Source organism: Caretta caretta, chromosome 8, assembly GCF_965140235.1.
Source record: "Caretta caretta isolate rCarCar2 chromosome 8, rCarCar1.hap1, whole genome shotgun sequence".
NCBI classification, from domain to species: Eukaryota; Metazoa; Chordata; order Testudines; family Cheloniidae; genus Caretta; species Caretta caretta.
In genome coordinates, this window is record NC_134213.1 from 94,028,444 (window position 1) to 94,052,115 (window position 23,672).

General features: G+C 39.0%; 1 protein-coding gene across 6 annotated transcripts in view; it reads left to right on the top strand.

Moving 5' to 3' along the window:
• LOC125640909 (histone H2A deubiquitinase MYSM1) overlaps positions 1 to 23,672 on the top strand; it is a 40,839-nt gene that overhangs the window by 12,799 nt on the left and 4,368 nt on the right. For 3 of the 6 annotated variants that reach the window (XM_048860026.2, XM_048860031.2, XM_048860030.2), the window contains 12 exons: positions 107 to 237; positions 3,076 to 3,179; positions 4,613 to 4,690; positions 6,613 to 6,701; positions 7,052 to 7,106; positions 7,193 to 7,243; positions 8,024 to 8,098; positions 8,453 to 8,641; positions 8,907 to 9,039; positions 11,807 to 11,912; positions 12,055 to 12,112; positions 13,163 to 13,195. In XM_048860026.2, the coding sequence (XP_048715983.2) occupies positions 107 to 237; positions 3,076 to 3,179; positions 4,613 to 4,690; positions 6,613 to 6,701; positions 7,052 to 7,106; positions 7,193 to 7,243; positions 8,024 to 8,098; positions 8,453 to 8,641; positions 8,907 to 9,039; positions 11,807 to 11,912; positions 12,055 to 12,112; positions 13,163 to 13,195 (1,102 nt within the window). The other 3 variants (XM_048860027.2, XM_048860029.2, XM_048860037.2) reach the window with 3 other exon arrangements.

The window sequence follows — 23,672 nt, forward strand, 5'->3', positions numbered from 1 at the left end:
AAATACAAGGAAATTCAAATGGCTTCACAGGACAATTAAGCTATTTTTTATTCTTTTTACTGATTCATTTTCTTTTTGTTTGAAAATGTTCTATGGTTTATTTTAGGGAGCGATGTAAACCTAAATACCTGAATAAGACTTCAGTACGGCCAGGCCTTAAGAACTGTGGTGATGTTAACTGTATTGGACGGATACACACGTACCTGGAGTTAATAGGAGCAATTAACTTTGGTTGTGGTAAAAAAAAACATTTTAATCTGCATCCATTCAAATTATAACCACGATGTTAACAATATCTGTAATTGGTCAGAAACCATTTTGATAAGCTGTGTATGTTACATGAGATATAAAAATCAAGGGAGAGAAAAAATTATATTTTTCAAAAGAATTTTTCGAGTTAAATTCATTGCTGAGTACCTTCTGCATTCAGTCCAATCAAAACTATACATGTGGGTAGTCTTCATTCCATCTCCCTTTTTCTCTGAAGTCTCCAGTCACCCTTGTTTCATGTAAGCTCTTTGGGGCAGATACCTCACATAATGGCGTTGTGACCTGTTTGACCTCCCAACCCTGTCATCATGTAAATCCTAATGGGCTACTTGTAAGAGTAGGTACTAGTAGGTATCAAGGTTGCAGACTCTGGCTCTAAGATTATAGACCTTCTGAAAGAAAATAAATTGTGCTTTTGATTTGCTTTTAAATTTTCAAAATACTTGGTGTCTTCAAGTACGGATTTTATTTATTGACTGCACTTTCTCATAAGATGGGAGAAGCATAACTTATTGAAAACTAGCAGTTTAACCTGTTTCTTTAGCTAACCTGGTATATAGTTTGAAGGAACCACAGGTGTCTTGTGCGTGAATGTACATAATTCTCAAAGCCCCTCCTCATGTCCTACAGTCTGTACCATGCAATGTTCCTCCTCACTCTGTTGGTTGATGGCAGAACAAAGATTGGGGCCAGGACAGCCTCTTTGTGGATAACTTGAGTTCTCTGCCTCCACTCCTGGGCAAACATGGGGTCTCCTTGTTGTAGCAAAGCCTTCAGGATTGGACTAGCAAAAACGTCTTGAATTTGACTAACTGGAGACTCCTAGAACTATGGGTTTCTAAGCAAGGTTTGCTTCAGACCATGTCTGGGGCCCCACTTCCAAGAAGACCTCTTAACTTGGCAAGAGGCTTCAGAAATTTACCCAGATATGGGAGACATGTACTTTGGACAAATGAATGCTACAGGCAATTCTACAGGGTTATGCCATCAAACTTAGCAGTTCCCCAGAGATACATTCAAATTTCCCAGATCAAACAACTTTACCAAACACCAAAAAGTAAAAGCCTTCTTGGCATTAGGGCGGTATAGCTGGAACCAACAAGACAGATTTTATGGGGTGTACTTGGTACTCTTAGTGACCCTAAAGAATGGGGACATGAGCCATCTTAGATCTCAAATCCTTCAGCAAATCCACCAGGTCTCTGAAGTTCTGATTGAAAACACTAAAGTCTATCATTACAACTCTATCGCTCCAGTATTTAATGACTTCAGTAAATCTCAAGGAGGCTTACCTTCATGTGATAATCAGGGCGAGTCACTGGAAATTTCTGCCCTTCTGTTATAATGGGAAGCATTTTCAGTACAGGGCTCCCCCCATTCTTACTAATGTCAGCCCCACGAGTCTTCACAAAGATCCTGGTGGTCTTGCATTCTCAGAGAAAGGGGGTATATGTTTCTCCCTGCTTTGGACAAGTACCTGAAAAGGAGACTATCAGATCGCCCTTCAGCATCTACAGGAGATTGTAATCTGCATCTGGGACAATGGGTTTCTGATGAACATGCAGAAGACTCTTCTCTAGCTATTTCAGTGACTTTTGCTTTTAGGAGTGATCATAGATACCATTTCAGAGGAGAGACAACAGGAGACCTCTTTAATTCACTAAGTGTCATGTGGTCATCAGACATCCCTAGAAGTCCTTGATACAGCTCCTCAGTATGCTAGTTCCATGTGTAGATACTCTACAGCAGACCAGATTTCATCTAAGGAAGCTTAGATGATTTTCTCTTATCATAGGAAGAAATTGCAATCAATCAGAAACAGAGAATCTCAGTTCCAAAGTGAATCGCTTCCTCCCTCAAGTGGTGGACTGAATCATCCTTTAAGATTCCAACAGTGTGTCCAGTATCAGAACTGGTGAAATTCATGATCACCATCACAGCAAACTTTCATACATGGGGAGCATTCCTCAACAGGACAGTGGCTCACGGGACTTTGTCCAGTTTGGAGAAGAAAAGGTATATAAATGAGCTAGAGCTCAGGATCATCAGGCTAACCCTCCTCTACTTTTAAAAGCCAGTCCACCAGCATTGTGTATCTCACAGCTGATGACACCACTACAGTTGCACATATCAGCCAACAAGGAACTAAATCTTCCTCCGTCCACAAGGAAGTGATACATCTGTTGACTTTGTCAGAGAGTTATCTTCCCCCCTCTAAGCTATCCACATAAAGGCTCAGTAGGAAGGACCTGGAGCTTGAATCTTTCTCTATTTCAGGAGGTGTAGAAAAAGTTCAGGCTCCAATCACAGATCTTTGCCTCAAGGGAAGGAATCAATGTTCTGTCTCAAAGGTGGCCCTAATGCTTACTTTATGGCTTTCTCCACGTACCTCTACTGGCAAGGATGAGAAAAAAGATACTAAAGGAAAAGGCCACCATACTCTTGATTGACTCATATTGGCCCCACAGCTAGTAATTTTCAGCTTTGGAAGCCATCATTCTGGGATTCTCCACAGGTGGTGATCTTGGCCCCTAGCTGTGCGTGAATCTTTGTTCTGCCTCCAACCTTTGGAGGAGGGAGAATGCCGCACCGTACAGACTGCTGGACACGGTGGGTCTTAGAAAAATCACAGATAAGAACAAAGTTTTCCTTTCTTAAAGTTGGTATGCTGCTGAGTGAGGACCAGATAACTATACTATTGCTTTATCATAGAGTAATACCTCCTCGTTGAGATTTTTATTAAATATGGAATTTTTATTTACCAGGATTAGTGGGAAATAACGTGTGCGCTCTGCATTCCTATAGAACAGGCTGTGTATAACAGACCACAACCCGCTGACAAAACACGATCCAAAGAAGGCAAAGACACCATAGAAGCATACCAGCTTGCTCAGCGTTTGCAGTCCATGGTAAGATGAAAATAAAAAGTTGCATGTGTCAGTGATAGGGCCTCTTCAACTTTCACTTTCGATACAGGGCATCTCTCTGAATTTCTTCTTAACCCATTCAGCTTCAATCACTTTCCTGAGCGTTCTTTGAGTCAAGTGTCTGCTTTAGCACCAGTGTTACTCTTTGTCAGACCTGTCCTAATTACTATTCTATTGACAGAAAAGAAAATCCATATATGAAATAAAAAATGTTATGCAGAAAGCATGAGCCAGACTCAATACTGTTTGCATCACGATTTGCAATTATTTACCAGTGTACTTAGTCTTGGCAGTATTCGATTTAAATTGATGTCCATAAATGTTGATTTCAGCTGACACACTGAAATTGATGAAAAAAATATCCATAAGTAACAGCTGATGCAAGTGCAGCCTCCCGCTCCTGCACCTTGTGCTTGCAGGAATTGGGTAGTATTGGGTCTGTGGCACCATAGATTGAGCCTTCTGCAGTGGTGCTGTTATGGGAGTGAGTGGGTCTTGACAGCGAAGCTGCAGAGAGCTTCTTGCATGGCTGATGATGCTTGATCCCTGCAGGTGCAGGGAAGGCTGAAGTCCTGCTTGGGGGCAGGGCCGTTTGGCAACAGTATGGTTTCCTTGTAGCTGGCAGCTCATCTTCCACCTCCCCTTGTGGTCCTGTCTGGGTGTTTCTGCTCTGCCCTGCCATGACCGCAGCCTTCCCCACACCATGCGCCTGCAGGGAATGGGTGTCACCTGTAATGTGGCAGCACAGGGAGCCACCTACAGCTCTGTTGTCACGGCCCTGCTCACTCATTCACTCAGCAACCAGGAGTGCGGGGGCTGTTCTGGCAGGAATTGTGGCCTTCCCTGCAGCCAGGGGCTCGTCATTGTCCTTGGAGCCTTAGCTAAGGGTCTTTGTTTCTCCAGGCCTCCCTGGTACCTAGCGCCTCAGTGTCTTGGGCCCCTCGGCCACACAAGGAGCCCCATGTAGACGTAGTGTCAGTGCTGGCCTAACTCCAACTCTATCCTCCCACCGCCCAATTTCCCATAACTGTAAAAATAAAAACTCTTAAAAATTTAAAAATAAAAATCAATATTTCTTGAAATTGGAAAAAAAGAGAGAAATCTTCCAAGTCCACATATAATAAACCATGCTGTTTGTACTAGCTGGATGGATCCATGGATCTTTACTCAGGTATTTACTGTACCGCTTAAGGAAAACCTTTCCGGATTTATTTCTAGAAAGGTTGCCAACTGTTGAGTATAAACCAAAGTAAAGAGTTCTGTGTTATTCAGTGGGATTGTTGTGGGAGTCATAATGCTTATGAGCCACTGGCCATTTGGATGTCATTTTATGGCTGATTAAATTCAGCAAATGTCAGTGCTTTGACGTGCATGGATTGATGATGTTTGACTAGTATTTTATCTTCTTCCTACAGCGTACAAGAAGACGGCGTGTGCGAGACCCCTGGGGAAACTGGTGTGATGCCAAGGATTTAGAAGGACAGACATTTGAGGTAACTCTTGTATTTTTAAACTGTTCTGGTAGATATGGTTCTTGCTAACCATTTATCAGATGGTATCTCATCAAAGGCAGTAGAAAAAATGATTGCATAATAAGCATTAAAATTACATTTGTTCTTTTTGAAACCATGATTTGAAAATAATATTGGAGCAACTGTTAGGCAACTGTGCTAATATCATGGTGAATGTACTTTTGAGTATGCATGTCCCAAACTCGTACAGCTATACTATAAAGCATACACTATGTCATGGCATGGCCATAATGTTTCTTATTTTAATTTGCAGATTTCATCAGTCTTACTCTCATTCAGTGAAAAGTTGCTCTTCATTTCACATCATATAAATCTTTTGTTTATAAAAAATGTAGCTTTAATTCAACATTAAGGTTGAAATATCAAGCATTCATAAATCTGGAAAAGCAGAGTTAAGGCTGGGAGCTGAGTTTGTGCTCTTTTGTGCTTATACCTTACAATATGGTGGCTCTTTATTCCAAATTGTCAACAATAAGAGTATGAGTTTATCTTAAAAAAAAAAAAAAAAAATGTTTTTCAGATTGCTTATTTTAAACATTCTTCGTAACAAATAAAACTTATTTGATGCTTGCCTTGCTTTGTAGATCTTTTATAGTGACTTCAAAAATAAACCAACCTGAAGACTATGTACTATGTTACACAGTTTTTTTACATCACATACTGAGTTTTATATGTTGCACAAGAAAGAGAGAGGTGATAGATGTGTGACTGACCAGTTTCCACCTTTACCCTGGGTTTTTAGCTCTAAGACAGTGGGGGCTTTATAACAGTTTCAGTGAGTGGTTATCTTGGGGGAAAAAATAGAGCGTTTGTGATGTACCTCGGAAGAACTGTTTTAGTTGACTAGACCTAGCAGTCATGGTTTCAGTCCTGATTCTTACACTGTTTACTGTGACTTTATTAAGGCTAGCTGAGGTGGAAAGAAAATTTAGGCCTTTTAGGTTTCCAGCCCTGTATTTATTCCTCTAGGGATAGAGTTCAGGAAATGTGAACAGTGCCATCCCCGCCATTCCCCTCCCCAAAATTGTATGATATCCCAAACTGTAAGATTTTCCAGAGTTTTTTGAAGTGTTTGCAAGTTTAGAAGACACTGAAGTACTTCGCAGAGCCATCAACATTCAAAGTCAATTTAGACTAAACAGAAAATTGTCTACTGTGCATCCACACTCCTAGTGTTCTAAACCTTAGAATGAGCAGAGAAACTTAACAGATAATCCTACTCTTTCTGTGTGGAGAAAAATGTGTGACATTAATGACATCAAAATTACTGAACAACTTTCTTTCAAACTCAATTTGTTTATTAGATCTCATTGAAACCTAGAGAACACATGCAGTTTAAACAAAATCCACTTTTCTGCCATTGAGTTATGTATGTACAAAATGTCACTCACAAGACAGCCACACTTCATGATTGAGGCAAGCATGGGCTCTAATAACTAAAACGTTTCAATGGCTTTGGCTGCTGCATCTACCATTTCCTGCAAAGAATGATCTTTAGGTTGAGACAATGTGGAAAATTTCAGCACCAAAGAGGAACTGCTTTGAGAAAGTTTTGACCAGCTGATTATAATGGAGGTGGTACTTGCACATACATTTGACAGTGAAGGCTTGTGTGAGATGTGGATGCCATTACTTGAACTCTGACTAGATCAAGCCTTGGGGGATGATAGGAAGAGTCTCTTCCATCTTCCTGCAAAAACAGATCTATGTCCTAATGTCTCTGTCACTATTTTCACACTGCACGGTATATTCTGGCTGCTTCAGTGCATGATGAGTGATCCAATAACAAAAGCTGCTAGCATGGCAGGGTGCAAATTAGTGCCCAGAATCTAGGTATTTTGAAGGAGCTTGGCAATCATTACTGATAAAATTTGTTTTTTTAGCATCTCTCTGCTGAGGAGCTAGCAAGAAGGAGAGAGGAGGAGAAACTTAAACCTGCGAAACCTTCTAAAGGATCAAGACAAATAAAAAGGTTTTCTTCTTGTGTGCTGTTTGCTCTACAATATCTCTTTTGGAAATAGAGATAATAATTGGCTTGCATAGATTCAAACCTAAATGTTGTGAATCATTACTATGTAGACATATGTGCTTTGCAATCTAGATTTTTTAAAAGTCTGACATCACAGTTGTAAATTACAAAACTTTACCATTGAAATTCATGGGTGTAAATCGCAAAATTCCAGTAATTGGGGAGCAGTCACTGGAGTGGGGGAATGAGCAATTCCAACAAAAAAGGAGCTGTTGGGAGAAAATGTGATTTATTTAAAGACTTTTTTTCATTGATTGTCCTTATCTTTAGAGAAATTTTCTTTCATTTTGTAGTTCCTTTGATCCCTTTCAGCTGATACCTTGCTGTTTCTTCACTGAAGAAAAACGAGTAAGTACATATTCATGAATAATCAAGAACATTCATTTATTTACTTACAGGATGTCTCTGGTACTCATTATTGTTTGTCATTTCAGGAACCATTTCAGGTGAAAGTGGCTTCAGAAGCACTTTTAATAATGGACTTGGTAAGGATTAAGCATTGTTTTATAATGGACTGAAGTATATATTTTGATATAGCCCCACTTTTCTCATTAGTTTCCTTCCCATTGAGAACTAAAAGTAAGAGTCTACTACAGGAGAAATCCCAAACTGCTGCATCTCTTTAGGGTTGTGTCTGTATATTTTACTGTAATAATAACCATAGTTTATGAAAGTTGTCTACCAACATGAATGGCTGTTAATGCCTATTCTTGTTCCAGATGAAGTCACTGGAGAGTTGTCACTGACTTAAATAAGAGTAGTATCAGATCCGTACGCAGTTCCATTTCTCCCAGGATATCCATCTTCTGTGATAGCAGTTGCTCCAAAAGAAACATCTCTTCAGTGTGCATGTTGCCACTTTGGAATCCATTGGGATCATTACTCTATTTGCCTAGCATTCCAGAAGATGATTCAGTATTTGCGTATTCCCTTTATAATAACAAAGTATGCCAGGCCAGGCCAAAGTCTTCTCAGTTTTGACACAGCATTCCTGGTGTTAAATGGTGACAGTTTCTCCAACTAAGAGCACCTCATACATACTTAATACTTAGATGGGTGGCAAAGATAATCTTTATTTATTTACTTTAAATTGAAACACAAAGTATTTCAGAGTCTTTATTGTTCTCAGTTTTCCTTCTAAACCTTACTGTGAAAGAACCTGTGAAGACAGTGTTTTATAATGTAAATCCAAGATTAGCAGCAGTTATGAAAATGGATATTTTAACAAATATTTTAAGTAATGTGTTCATATTATATATCTTTAGCATGCTCATGTTTCTATGGCAGAAGTAATAGGCCTGTTAGGGGGAAGATACTCTGAAGCTGATAGAATTGTTGAAGTAAGTTGTTGGGTTTTTTTGTTGTTTTTTTTTTTTGGGTGGTGGGGGGGGTCAGTGTTCATTCTGCATTTCACTAAAAGTATTGGTTAAATGCCTTATATTAAAAAACATGTATTCAAGAGTTAATGTCCTACAGATTATTGAATTAGTTGTTCTTTAATATTAAAAAGTTGAAATTTGAAAAGTTAATTATTGTAATCTTGACATTACAAAATTTAAGATCTTGTAAAAATATCTGGCTGTCATATCTCTTCTACGTTTGCATAAAATAATTTAGTATTTAACATTGATTTATGATTGGTTTAAATGTTTTCACTCTGTTTCCATTTCTACATATGGGGATGTTATTTACAGATTTGTGCAGCAGAACCATGCAATAGTCTCAGTACAGGACTACAGTGTGAGATGGATCCAGTGTCTCAAACTCAGGCCTCAGAAACCTTGGCTGTTAGAGGGTACAGTGTTATTGGGTGGTACCACTCTCACCCTGCATTTGACCCCAACCCTTCGATACGAGATATTGACACGCAGGCTAAATACCAGGTACTCTTTGTGTGTATGTTAAAAAAACTTTTCATTTCTAGTATTTATCATTTAATATGCTTAATGCAGTAATGGTTCTGGGTTTCACAATTGAAAATCATTTTGGTTGTAAATCGATTTTTAGCTTTACAGTGTCTTACAGTGGTTAATTTAGAGATTGTTTAATTGTTTACCTTCTGTTTTTTTAATATAAAAGATAGTCGGAAGAGGAGTTTGTATTGCACTTAGAAAATATATTACCAATTTTATTTTTTCCTTCATTTAGAGTTATTTCTCCAGAGGTGGGGCAATGTTCATTGGAATGATCATAAGTCCTTATAACCGAAATAATCCTCTTCCATATTCCCAGATTACTTGTCTGGTTATTAGTGATGAAATTAGTTCTGATGGCTCATACCGTAAGTATCTGAACTAATTACTTTTACCCCACTCCTCTTGATCCTCCAGGATTTTAGATGGAACATTTATATTCTCAACATTTGAACAAGGGTTTGAAGGATTCTCTCATCTCTGAAGTTGGGCAGCTTTCCCTGGCAAATGGAGGGGCTTAAACCATCAGTTCCTGCATAATCTCACTTTCACTTTAAAAAACCATTAGTATTTTGTGACCTCATGACTGTAAAGGAATACTTCTAAGTATACAGAGATCTAGTGTTGTCCTCATGGCTGCATACAGACATGTATTGTCTCTGTTGCTGCTCATAGGTTTCCCAAATCACAGCCAAGTGAAGTTATCAAGACTGGTCAGTTTCTCTCTTGGTATTCAGAACTCTGTGGACACCAGTGAAACCCTTAAGAATTATGTCACTTTCACTCTGCTGCTTCAGAAAACTATGAGCAGACATAGGGTGGTCCTCCTCCCTCCATGCCTATCACAGAGATCTAGAAAGAGGGGTGGAGAAGCAAGGAGGAGAGATTGATGAAGGGGTAGAATAACATGAGGCTCCTTTTCAGCAGTTGGGAATTTGGTGTGCAAAGGGGGTTCACGCTAATCATACCTATCAGCCAGAGGTTAATATGAAAAGATGTAGTCCTAAACAGATTACGGGATTGATAACTTGGCAGGAATCCCAGCTCTCTTCCCCTTTCCAGCAGTACAGAATGGGCTACTTATAAGGATGTTGCCCATAGACCTTGCAGGTTTGCTCCATTCCACCCAGTCTCACATATCAACTCTGATTGGTAGGTTTATTCTTTTGGCTAGTAAGTATCCCTTAAATTTATCAATTCTTGACTTGGATATTTTGATAACTAATAAATAGCATGTAGGGAGGCAAAATGTTGATGGAAAAACCCACTAACACCTCACAGAAGAATCTGAATCCCATTCCACGAAGACACCTTTCATTTAGCCTTTCATTTATTTTCATCTCATGTCCCTTTTTAAAAAAATTACTTAGAGACACTTTGTAAAAAAAAAAAATTACAAGGACTATAAGAATTGATCTGTTTCCTGTGTTTACTCCCTTGCTGATCTGAGGCAAAGTCACAGGATAGCAGTCCATTAGTAGAATTAATTTTTCCTGTTCCACAGTTCATAAATGCTGCCCCCTAACTCAGCCTTTGCCTCCAAACATCAGGGACTTGAATCTTGCAGTGTTGGGGAAGACAGATAGATCTGACACTTCCCTCATGTTTTATAATGGCCTGTAGTGAGGACAGACCAACCACCTGGAATGTGCTTCCCAGTGCTGTGGGCAGAGTGTCGATGACCTTTTTGTGGTACTCCTTGATTATCATACCGACAGCGTCACATAGAGTCACCCTGGTCCTGCCATCTTGACTTTCCTATGACTTAGAGCTAAAGTGCCCGTGACTGATACCTGGCCTTAGTTGTTGTCGTCTTTTTGTTACCGTAAATTGTGGAGACAACTTGTTTTCAGGTGGCAAATAGACATAGTACAAGTAGTAAATACATTTTTCTTAAATGTAACCTTTTGGAAATCAAACACTGGCATCTTATATGGAATATTAACTATGTGGCCACCTTCCCAGTTAGTACATATAGAAACATAATTCATACACAGGTCTTAAAAAACAAATCTGTTTCTTTCTGTACAATTGTTCCTGTTAATTAAATAAATCACAATATTAGATACATAGTATATTTTTCTGTGTCTTATGTGATGCCTCAGTGATTCCGTAAGGGTTTGCGAAGCACTCTAATAATTGCATTATTCATTGGGGTTTTTTTTTTTCATATTTAACTCTGGTGCAGCTATGTTCTGTTGTGGCAAAAATATGTGAGTTCATGGGAAATGGACAGAAATTGAAGTTTCACATCAGTGATAACTATTTGAGTGGATGAACATTCTTGCTCTTGAAAGTCCATTTTGCACTGACTGAACATTTTTTCAAATCTGAGGTGTTTTCACATAGTAAATTGTAGGTATTGCCTTCTTTTTCTTTGAGGTTTTGAATGAAGGTGTGCGAATCAGCTCATCATATTCTTGTGGTCCTGAAAAGGCTTATTTTTAATGTTTACTAGAATTTACTGTCTTCACTCAGGTTATCTGGTAACTGATTTGTGGGCTAGTAGTCATCCTCTTGCATTCTATGTATATTGCTTTTTAGGTTGGTTCATCTGTGCCCATCCTCAGTAATGTAACTAGAAGTTTTAAAACTGAATTTCTTGCTTAGAAACTTAACTTTCCTTACTCTCTCTTACCCTCCCCCCAAACTCAGGTAACAGTCCGTCACCATAGTATCAGCCACCACACCTTACTTGTGAATAAAAAAGAATACATATTACCCATGTGGTTTAATCCACAGGGAACACTGGGACACTAGCCAAGAGATGAGAAATGTGACCTTAAAAATAAAAAAAAGGGGAGATAAATTATAAAATGTTTAGTTTTGCTGTTTTACTATTCTTTTGCAGAGATATTTTGTTTCGAAAGTTTAACCCCAAACAAAAATGTGGTATAATTTAATGAAAAAAAACTGTTTTTCTACCAAACTTAAATTTGAAGCCTTAAACTAGCTGACAGTGTCACTTCAACCTGCTTAGTTTTGGTAAGTAATAGGTTTGCAAGTTATTGTTGCTGCAACAAGCATAAGTAAATTATGAACAGTTGCAAGGAAGGAAGGAGATTGCTTCCAGATTTGAAGAGGAGTGGCAGGTATAAGGGAACCAGGGAGTAATCATGTTTTAATGATTTACAGGCCTGCCTTACAAGTTTGAAGTACATCAGATGTTGGAAGAACCTCAGTGGGAATTAGTGTTTGAAAAAACAAGATGGATAATCGAAAAATACAGGCTCTCTCCTAGGTATGTGTGTGTGTTTGCTTGCAATATACTTGTTTTTAAGATAAGCCAATTTACAATTTTTATGTATTTATTATTAGTATTTCAGTAGAAAACAGATTTGTCCATTTCATCCAACCAAGACTTTTTATATTTCTTCCAATAGCAGTGTCCCCATGGATAAAATCTTTCACAGGGATTCTGACCTGACCTGTTTGCAAAAAGTAAGCATTTAAATTTTTAAATTGTCATTTCTTTTGGAGTAATCTGAAACATCTATAATCTTAGCTATGAAAATCACAATTTTAGGTCAGTTGCAATAAATATCTTTTATATTGCAGCTCATAATTTTATTTACCATAACTATGAAAATAAGGTTGTGTTATGTTTCCAAACTTGCTGTTGACTTCATTTTTGGAGTTGAGGCCAATGATTAAAGCAATATTTGAAGTTTTAACCTTAATTAAAAGGGGGAAAAAAGCAAATTATTTCCTCTTCTCTGCTTGTTTGACTGCTATTAATGTCAACAAGAGTTGTTGCACATTGAGAGAATTAGTCTCCTAAGTCCTTTATCCTATTCTTAAAATGGTGTTGCACCATATTTGTCGTGCATACGTGAGAATTTGTTTTCCAATCAGTGTAATCATTTTTATGAAGTTCTAAATAATTGAATATGTAACATTAATTGTATAAACAAGACAGAAAATTTGCTCAAAGCAAAAGTCATATAAACAGAAGACATGCAATAATTACTCTCATTTATTTTTTTCTCTCAACATGACTGTTCATAAACAATTTAAATCTAAAATTGAATTGGCAGAAAGATCTTTTGAATTTAACTATTGTATGATTTATGGTGAAGAATCCTGTGCATAATTGTCTATAGAATAATGCAAGTCCTGTGTTGCAAAGATTATTATTTCATAGCCAATTATTGAACACAAACTGATCACTAGCTAATGTCAGAAATAATTGTTCCCTTAAGCACAGTTGATCCAGTTGTGCTTGGCTTTCCTCTGAAGCAGTTGGTATAGGGAACTATCTGAGTCAGGGCCCCAGACTAAAAGGGATCACTGATCTGTTTCTTTATGGTAATCTCTGTATACACTTTTTATATTAATAGTTTCTGCAAACTTGCCAAATGAATCAAGGTTTACTTTTACAGCATTTATCAGCTAGAAAGACAAAACAGTTTCTTCAGTTTTTTCTACTGAAACTTCTAAGTTGAGCAGTTATGTGTTTCTGAATTTAATAATAATTTTCTTTTATACTAGCTTTTGGAGTGTATGAGGAAGACTCTGGGCAAGGTAACGAACTGCTTCATTGCTGAAGAATTCTTGACTCAGATAGAAAACTTATTCCTTTCTAGCTACAAAAGTGAGAAGCAGAATAATACAACTGAAGAAAATAAGAACATGTCCCCAAATGAATTGCCAGTGTGATGGCTTTTTCAGTGTTGAAATTTCAGTTGTATGGACTAATATCCATTGTTCCTCTTTCAAAGTTATTGTCTCAGTTGACAACAATAGGGACATAATCCAGTATTTCAAATAGTGTAATGGTTCTAAAAGACATTTAGAAAACCTCTAACAAATGTTTTCTGATTACATATGAAATTTTTATTTTTTACATTCTGAAAAATTATCGAATAGTATCACAAACTTTGGGTTATCAGTTGGCCAGCAACCTATCATTGGGAAGGACAAGCTGAAATACAGAACACTGGTTTTGTGCCTAAAGGAGAGGGTCCCTCCTCTAAGTCTTTGAAAATGGAATTTTGGCCTTCATTCTGTCCTCAGATACACATTGTATTGAGAGTTAGATGTGTACATCAGAGGGAAGAATTTGTCCCGTAGTGCTTTGTGTCATCTGTATTTGCATAATTCTGCAGATGAGATGTATACCACTCTATCACTGCAAAGATTATAGTCTAGTTGATACTAATTTTCCTGGTATCTACTCTAAACTTTTTCTCTGCTCAGTTTAATCCATTCTGTTTCTTTCTGACCCACTACAGACAATTTTTTTCTGGCATATCCTTCCCCACCTTCCATAATACATGGAAATAAGGGTAGCAGGTCATACTTATTTGTCACTTCTTGTTGTCACTGTTTTCAGTGGAAACAATAAGTTCTGGTTATTGCATGTTGCACTCTTTCCTTTCTATCTTCCATGTTACAGAGACACAGTGCTATCTTGTTCTATCAGATCATCATGATTTGTCATTTTCAGTTGCCATTGTTTCGAATGGAAACAATAGCTTCTGGTTCTCACAGGTTAATGCGATATGGCAAAATCTAGCGCTGTATTGTAGCCGCCAGAAAAATGTTTGTCGCAACTGCATAACAGAAAAGAAAATGAAGTGTACATGTGTCTCTTTACAATAGCAATTTAACAAGTAACTACAATGTTCATATTGGCTTCTGATACAATTATACATTCATACAATTATATATTCAGATAAATTAGTGCCAGGTAAGCAGAATGATTTGTAATTGAATCTCAAGAGAAATACTGTTATCGGAAATCGTAACTTCTAAACATATTATTGGCTGTATCACGGTGTGTAAATTGTTGTAGAAGGATATGCAGTGGTGGATTTCTTCCTGAATCATGGGCAAACTGTTGATGAGTGTACACTTACCACTGTATGTGAAGAATATCTTGGCCAAAATGTCTGAGATGTTTGAAAACAGAGAGTAACCAAGAACTTTGATTATCCCTGTGTTTATGGGATCTAGTCACCCTATAAAATGTACATTTTAATTTTCTATCTGGCCCTGTGTAACAAAAATGCGATTTAAAGTATTTCAGATTTACATCTTAACTTCATCTTGTTCTGTGCGCTTAGGGGGAAAAAAAAACTATTTTAACAATTAAAAGTGAGGATTGCAAAACTTTAATATTGTGGGATCACATCCCAAGTAGATACCTGTTTCCAAGAAGGTAAAATCAGCTGTTGTTGTGTTTTTTAAAATGGAGTTTAGTCCCTTTTCATTTCAAAATGGACAATGCAGAACCTAATTTTAGAAAAAACATGGACATACATAACTAGAAACTCTTCCAGGCTGTATTCAAGACCTATTGTCTTAATAATATTAGAGAACTTTTTGCACTGTGTAAATCTGCAGATAAGAGGCTTTGGATTCTAGTGTGATATGTAAAGTCCATCAGTTTAAAAGCAGTGCAATCCTTATATACGTATACACGCACACATTGATCCAATCTGTGGACCTTTTATTTCCCCTAGATTGCATGTAATGTGAAATGCCATCTCTCTCCTCTTTCTTAAATGAAAGTATTGCATGGCTCTCAGTATTTCTAGCTGTAGACTACACATCTTGCTCACAAAAGAGATTTCCCATCTCCCTCAGTTTAAATTTTGGAGTATTCCTTTATCAAGTATTGTTGCAGTTTTCAGTGGTTTTATACGTTACTCTATAAAAAAGTCATATTGTATATATCTATACTAAAATACATTGTAAATAGTTATTTGTAGAAACAAAATCATTTGTCAAAATACTTGAACCACGAGTATAACTGCAGTACGTGGTAGACGTCGTGTCTTTGTTCTGGGTGTTATGTTTCCCGTCACTTTAAAAAAAAAAAAATACTGTGAGACAGTACTGCTAAAATAATGGAAACTAAGTTTGCTGGTTGCGCTGCCCCCTTTTGAATGATTAAAGTGAGCAAAAAACATTAAAAATGATGTACACTTGATTTAAAAGAGTCATATATACAGTGTCAACTAAGACGTTTTGGGTACAGGATGTTTTAAATTGTAGAGTCTGAGTCGCTCTGACTTGCACATCAACACTCCGATCCTGCAATCCCATTCTCATGAGTGGACTCTTGTGCGTGCCCAGAGACCTGTTCACTCAGTTACAAGTAGAATTAGGGTCCAAATTTGCTCAGTATACTTGTAGAAAAAATGGTTTTAACTGCTATTGGTGCACACTTAATCCTGGATCTAAAATCCAAGCTGTTTTTTTTCTGGTTCGTGCATTGTAGCCAGTAATAAATGTATTTTGTTTCACGGGCAGTAATTGGTCCAGTAAAAGTTATTACTTTGCCCATCTTCTCCCTGTCATATCCTGGGACCATAAGGCTACAACAACACTGCAAACAAGTAATAAGTGCAGCATTTGTAGTAATAGTTAACAGTTGTATGTATGTGAACCAGAAGAGAACGCAGTTCACTCTTCCTTAGTGTTGTCAGCTATGCAGTGCTAATATGACTTTAAAAAATAGTAAAAGCATATCTTTCTCACTCTGACTTGAAACACGGATAGGGAATAATTTCTTTTTACTAAGAAATCTCTATTTTTTTACCCAGACATTTTTCTGACAAGCACCATGTTTTCAGTATGACTGCTAGAGTGTGCTATTTAATCTTTTATAACCTGTCCTATTTTGCCATGATCACTTGCTCAGAAGAGAGAAGAAAATAGTAAGCAACATCTTAGAAGACCCAATTTAAACTGAAATACTCAACAACTAAAACCAAGTTGACCGAAGTACTTTAAATTGAATCTGTCTTGATGCTATGATCAGCTGAGCTCACTGCAATATTATGAAACACCTCTCCTTTGGGAAATGAAAATGACAAGCTCTCTTCATCCACTGTATATGTTGTAACTACCATGAATCCTGTGTGTGTGCACTGAGTACATATATACTTACATGTGTATTTGGCTGTTGTTCTAAGTTTTAAAGACCCAATTGTTTGCAGTATTTATTCACAGGGCTTTATACCATGTACTTCACTTGTACATCAATATCTTAAAAACCCCAAAATAAATAAGAAGTTAATTTCCTAGGAAAACTGTTTAAGTTGAAGGAATTCATGCACAGTACTGTCATTGCCCATGAGAAGTTATTCACGTTTACATGTTGCTCAGACATGGTTAGTATTCCTGGTAGCTATTTTTAGAATGTTCTTTCACTGAAAGATTGTGTATCAAGTAACCCTAGAGCTGTATTATGTGTTTGTAATAGTTCCCTTTCTCTTGAAATAACTTAAGAATTGGCAATGAAGCACAAATTAGCACTAAAAATGATGTGATTCACATAAGTTTGATAAGCACCAGTAGATGGAGCTCTGTTACACTGATATATTTAACTAAAAATATAATACTTTAATATAGCATTTCCCACCTGAAGATATTAGTGTTTTTGGAATGTTAGTTAGGCCTGATTGTTCCTTCTTTCCACCAATCCCTTCCCATAAAATCTTTGAAGTTTTTGTACTACATTAAAAACTGAGTGTGAGAGAAGGGGAATCAGAAACACACTTGGTTCTAATATGCTATCGCCCTGATTGCTTTGTTTCGATAGTGTATCAATTCTCTCCACCTTCTATTTACTTTTTGTCTTTTTAGAATATAAGGTAATTGGGGCATGGGCTGTCTTTTGTATAGCGCCTAGCACAGTGGGACCCTGATTCTGATCAGGGCTTATTATGGGTGCTACTGCAATGTAAATAATTACGGTAATGATGGAAGTGTTCCCATTTTATAGATAGCACAGAGATCATGGAGACTTGCCTAGGGTCTAAGAAGTCGATCTTTGGTATTTATATGACCCCTATCACCGTAGTATCTGAGCACCTCACAATCTTTTTAATGGATTTATCCTAACACCCTTGTGAGGTAAGAAAATGCTATTATCATCATTTAACAGATGGGAACTGAGGAACAGAGAGGCTAAGTGATTTGCTCAAGGTCACATAAGAAGTCTGTGGTAAAGCAAGTGATTGAACTGCAATCTCCCAAGTCCTAGGCTAATGCTCAAACCATCGGACCATCCTTCCTCAAGCATGTAATAGAGGCAGGAACCGAACCCTGTTCTCAAGACTCCCAGTCCTGGGTGGGAATTCATTAAATGAAATTGAGCTGATCTTAAATAAGAGTTTTGTCCCAAGCTGGGTGAGACGACATCAAGAAATCATTCTATCCAGTGTGTATAAGACAAATTATTAACTGGTTATTAGTTTTTATGGGCTGTAGATTGGGATAGTTTTGCTTCTTTCATTTAGTCTTTCATTCTTTTGACTGTCTTCTTTGGAAAGTTATCCTGTAATCCTTTAGGGCAGGTCTGATTGGGGTGATAGATAATAGATACATTTTCCATGATGGTCTTTTTTCACCAGGAAGTAATCCTGGCATAAATTCGGCTGATCTAACTGGGAACTGGATCAGGGAAGAAGGTATAGGAGTTGTGGAGTGGAAAGAGACAAAGATAGAAGGAAAGCCGCACTGGGAGAGGGCAAAGCATACCACAAGAAGGAATGTAGAGGCAATGATGCACCAATGGGTCTGAAAAGGGAAAGGGAAGCCTACTGTGCTGTTACCGCTGATTGCCGAATAAGCCAGGAAAGGAAATATGTTTGCAGGGTGTTTTCATATAGTTCCATAGATTCAGCGCTATGGCAGTAGGTGGTTGTGAACTCTGAAATTCTGTTTGATGCTGAACAAAGTATTTAGTGGCCTAGATTAAAATATTCTGGTCATTTGTATTGGAAGTGTCTTGCTGTTTAATATAGACCCTAGTGCCCTATGTCTGAGATTTAGAAGCAGGAAGAGAAAGTGTTCCCATGGAAGCAGAAAACATTGCAGAAATAATTCTGTGTACATTTCCTACAAGATTAGTTAGTTAGTTAATTAGCATTTGCTGAACTAAATGGTTGATTCTTTTAGTACCTGGGCTTATTCTAGTATGGGTCCAAAAGAGGAAACTTGGATGGTTTTATGACAGAGAGAAGGCACATCAGATACTGATTTTTTTTTGAGATAAAAATCTTAAATGAAGCAGTTTTTCTGTCCCCTCTTCTATCCCCACTTACATGCAGCAAAATTTTGTGCAGTGGTCTGATTATTTTGGTACGTTATGTAAATCTATCATGAAAGTTAAAAATAGAATTCTCCCCTTCCCCAGACTGTTTTGCATCTCAAGGAGTTTGGCTGATGTGTCCGTCACTGATTACCTCTTCTGTCCCATAATGTTACGGGGCAAAATATTTCTGCACCTGGCCACCTACTGATGGGGGAGGCAACAAATGTAATTTTCAATATAATAAATGACAAAGGCAATAAAGATCTTCCCACAGGTAGGGGGCTAGACTATCAGTAGTTCCACCACTGCTGTACTCCTCCAGTATCAGGCATCTTTTCCAGTTATCTGTAGCTCTCCTGTCTATGTGACCTTGGGCAAACCACTTAACTTCTTTGTGTTTCAGTTTCCTTACCTGTAAAATGGGGATAATACCTACCAATAAAATCTGGCATAAGGGTAAGTCCATTAATGTTTCTACACAGCAGCTAGACACCCATAGCTGGCCCGGGCTAGCCGACTCGGGCTTGGGCTTGGGCTGTGGAGCTGTTTCATTGCTGTGTAGACTTCCGGACTCAGGCTGGAGCCCTTGCTCTAGGACACTGCAAGGTGGGAGGGTTCCAGAACCTGAGCTCCAGCCCGAGCCCTGAAGTCTATACAGCAATGAAACAGCCCTGAGGCCCAAGCCCTCCAGGCCTGAGTTGGTGGGTATGGGCCAGCCGTGAGTTTTTCTTTGCTGTGAAGACATACCCTTTGAGATCATTGGATGATATATATGAGCAAAGTATTATTAAAAAGTGGCAGAACGCTACATTTATACGGCACTTTACAAACTCATAAGAGCAGCCATACTGGGTCAGACCAAAAGATCATCTAGCCCAGTATTGTGTCTTCCGACAGTGGCCAATTCTAGGTGCCCCAGAGGGAATGAACAGAACCGGTAATCAAGTGATCCTTTCCCTGTTGCCCATTCCCAGCTTCTGGCAAACAGACACCATCCCTGCCCGTCCTGGCTAATAGCCATTAGTGGAGCTATCCTCCGTGAACTTATCTAGTTCTTTTTTGAACCTGGTTATAGTCTTGGCCTTCACAACATCCTCTGGCAAAGAGTTCCACAGACTGACTGTGTGTTGTGTGAAAGTATACTTCCTTTTGTTTGTTTTGTCAACTATCAAACTTGTCAACTATCTTGAGTAGTTTTGTATCATTTGCAAATTTTGCCACCTCACTGTTTACCCCCTTTTCCAGATCATTTATGAATACGTTAAATAGGACTGGGCCCAGTACAGACCTGTGTGGGATACCACTATTTCCCCCCCTCGATTCTGAAAACTCACCATTTATTCCTACCCTTTGTTTCCTATCTTTTAACCAGTTACTAGTCCATGGGAGGACCTTTCCTCTTATCCCATGACAGCTTACTTTGCTTAAGATCCTTTGATGAGGGACCTTGTCAAAGGCTTTCTGAAAATCTAAGTACACTATATCCACTGGATTACTCCTTGTCCACATGCTTTTTGACCCCCTCAGAGAATTCTAGTAGATTGTTGAGGCATGATTTCCCTTTACAAAAACCATGTTGCCTACCCCCAACAAATTACATTCATCTATGTGTCTGACGTTTTTGTTCTTTATTATAGTTTCAACCATTAAACTGGTACTGAAGTCAGGCTTACTGGCCTGTAATTGCCAGGATCACCCCTGGAGCCCTTTTTAAAAGTTGGTGTCATATTAACTATCCTCCAGTCATTTGGTACAGAAGCTGATTTAAATGATAGGTTGCAGACTAGTTAGTATTTCTGCAGTTTCACGTGAGAGTTCTTTCGGAATTCTTTGGTAAATACCATCTGGTCCTGGTGACTTATGACTGTTTAGTTTATCAATTTGTTCTAAAACCTCCTCTAATGACACCTCAATGTAGGACAGTTCCTCAGATTTGTCACCTAAAAAGGACGGCTCAGGTTTGGGAATCTCCCTCATATCCTCAGCCATGAAGACTGATGCAAATAATTCATTTAGTTTCTCCGCAATGGCCTTATCGTCCTCGAGAGCTCCTTTAGCATCTCAATCATCCAGTGTCTCCACTGGTTGTTTAGCAGGCTTCCTGCTTCTGATATACTTTAAAAAAAAATTCTATTACTTTTTGAGTCTTTGGCTAGCTGTTCTTCAAATTCTTTTTTGACTTTCCTAATTATGTGTTTACACTTGTGGGCAGATTCTCAACTCATGTACATTATAGCTCCATTGAAGTCAAGGGCTGACAGTTTACACCAGTTGAGGAGATCTCTGAGTTAAAAAACTCCAGAATGAAAACAAAAAAACTGGAGTTTATAACATAAAAGAAACAAGACAAGTGGAAGACAAGACATGGCTAAGAAAGGAAGGGTGAGGAGAGAGGGTCGGTGAGGCTAAAGAAGGAAATGCACCTAAAAGAACTGGTCTTGGAGGTGGTGCACTGAGTTGACTGGGAGACTCTTCCAAGGTGACAGGGTAAAAGAGTCAAAGGTGAGAGGTTGGGGAGGAGTGTGGAGTGCAAGTAGAGGTGTTTGAGGAAATGAGAGCAGAGATGCAGGCAGGGAGAGTGAAGGTGCTGTAGTAAGAGACAGGAAGCTAGCTAAGGGATGGATTTGAGGAGATGGGTGATAAGTTTGGAGTGGCTGGAGAGGAGGATGACTTCATTTGCAGTATTTTCAATGGACTGAAGATGGAAGGCTGTGAAGGAGGTTACAGTAATCACGGACACATGACCAAACCATGGGCAACAGCTTTAGTAATGTGGGAGGGGAGTGAAAAGAAGGTAGATATCAGTGATATTAAAGAGGAAGAAGCAACATGGCTTAGCAAGAGACTGAATACCAGGAGAGAAGAACTGGAACAAACCACACCACATATATTATAAAAAAAATATATGAAATTAGAGTTGGAAATACTACTACTTAGCAATTTCACATGTAGGTCTCAAAGTTCTTTCCAAAGGCGTGTAGATACTATTTTCATTTTACAGAGGGAAAAACTGAGACACAGAGCAGTGCAGTGACTTGCTCAAGGTCACAAAATGAGCCAGTACAGGAAACAGGAGTAAATCTAGGAATTTACCTACTTCATCTTCCTGGCAATGAAGGATTATTCTCTACACTGTATTTTATAACAATTGTTCTTATTCAATTCCAGCTAGAGAGGGGGCTAAGCCACCAATTTCAGCTCCAGGTCTGAGTTTCCTTAAAGTTTAAGGGTATTTGGAACTGCTGGTTTGGTTTAGGCCCATATTTGGTTGTAAATATGAATTGGCAACCACTGTAGCTTCCTAATAATTCATCCACTATTTACAATGCCTTAAATTAAATAAAGGGCAGGCTCTGGGAAAACCCCTGTGGAGGTAGAGTTTGAATATGGGTTTTTTCCAGGACCCATTCCTGTGAGTTACAGAGTGCCTGAGGGTGCTCAACATCTTGCACAAGCTGCTCAGCATATCTCAGTTTCAGGCGTTTGTGCTTAATCAACTCTGCAGGCAATGAGCAAGTCGAACATCTGACCTCTACTGGCAGCAGTAGGAAGATGTGAAAACAGTGACTCGTGTAGGGTGGATTGTTAAGTAATTTGGAACATTGCCCACAGAGCAATTACCCCACCATCAGAAATTTGAGTATCTCCAGAAACTGCCATGACAATATCAACCACTCTATAAGGTAACAGAACAAGTGTGAAAGTTTTTGTATGTTTTATTGGCTTGGGTTAAATAGTATATCAAAGGGAAGTAGGAGGGGCAGAAACCATCCTTGCCTAGAAGGAAGGAATGCCCCAGCTGTTTTAGAAATGAAAGTATAATCTGCAACTGCAGAAACTGTCAACCCAGCATCGATTTGACATTGCAGCTGCTCTGGGATTTTGTTGGAGCAGAGTAAAAGGAACTTTTGGTATAGCAAAACAAAACTGAAATCCCCAAGCAATAAGAAACCAGACAATACAACTGCACGGGAGCTGCAAGACAGAGGATTGGGAAACTGTGGCCGCATTACTGCTTTGTGCTCCCTTCAGAGGGGGAGCAGATTGTGTGATCATGGAGGAGACAGTGGAGTCCAGGGATCCAAGAGAAAAGGAAGCATTAGTCAGACCTATCTCTCTGTGGTTCTGCCAGCCTAGCCCTGTCCTTGGCAGCACAGCTCCTTTTGGAGCCATACTGCTCCTCACTCCATTGTTCATGCCTGGGGCTAGTACCCCATCACCAAAGACAGGGTAAGCATGGGAGCTGATGTTCCTAGGAGCAGTATTATCCAAATGGTATTTGCCATGCCAAGGAGACTGAGGGCTGGTCCACCCATCCGCTTCTCCTGCCTGCGGTATCATCGCCCCGACACAGATCCTAATGAGCACCCCTTCCTAGCTGCCAATCAGGACTGCTCTGAGGGGAATCCAAGCCTCTGTGCTCTGAATGCCCTGGGGTGCATTAAGCTCCTGGAACCTCAACGGAGTCCTGCCGCTGCCCCAACCTTGTGGTCCCTAGTCACGCGCTCAGGCCGTAGACCTTCTAACCGGCACCCCCTCTGAGTGCTTTAGCCTGCCATCCAACTGCCTAGCCCTCCTAGGTCCAGCGCTAACCCTTCAGTACTCCCCTCTCTCAGACCTCCACCAAAAAGGTGTGAAGCTTCTGGTTTACAGTTTAACTCCCTCAGGGGCACCCAGCAGTTGTAAACGGTCAACGCACACACTTTGTTCAGTTACTCGACTTTATGCTGATACTAAACTGGGAGGAGTGGTAGATACGCTGGAGGGGAGGGATAGGATACAGAAAGACCTAGACAAATTGGAGGATTGGGCCAAAAGAAATCTGATGAGGTTCAATAAGGATAAGTGCAGGGTCCTGCACTTAGGACGGAAGAACCCAATGCACAGCTACAGACTAGGGACCGAATGGCTAGGCAGCAGTTCTGCGGAAAAGGACCTAGGGGTGACAGT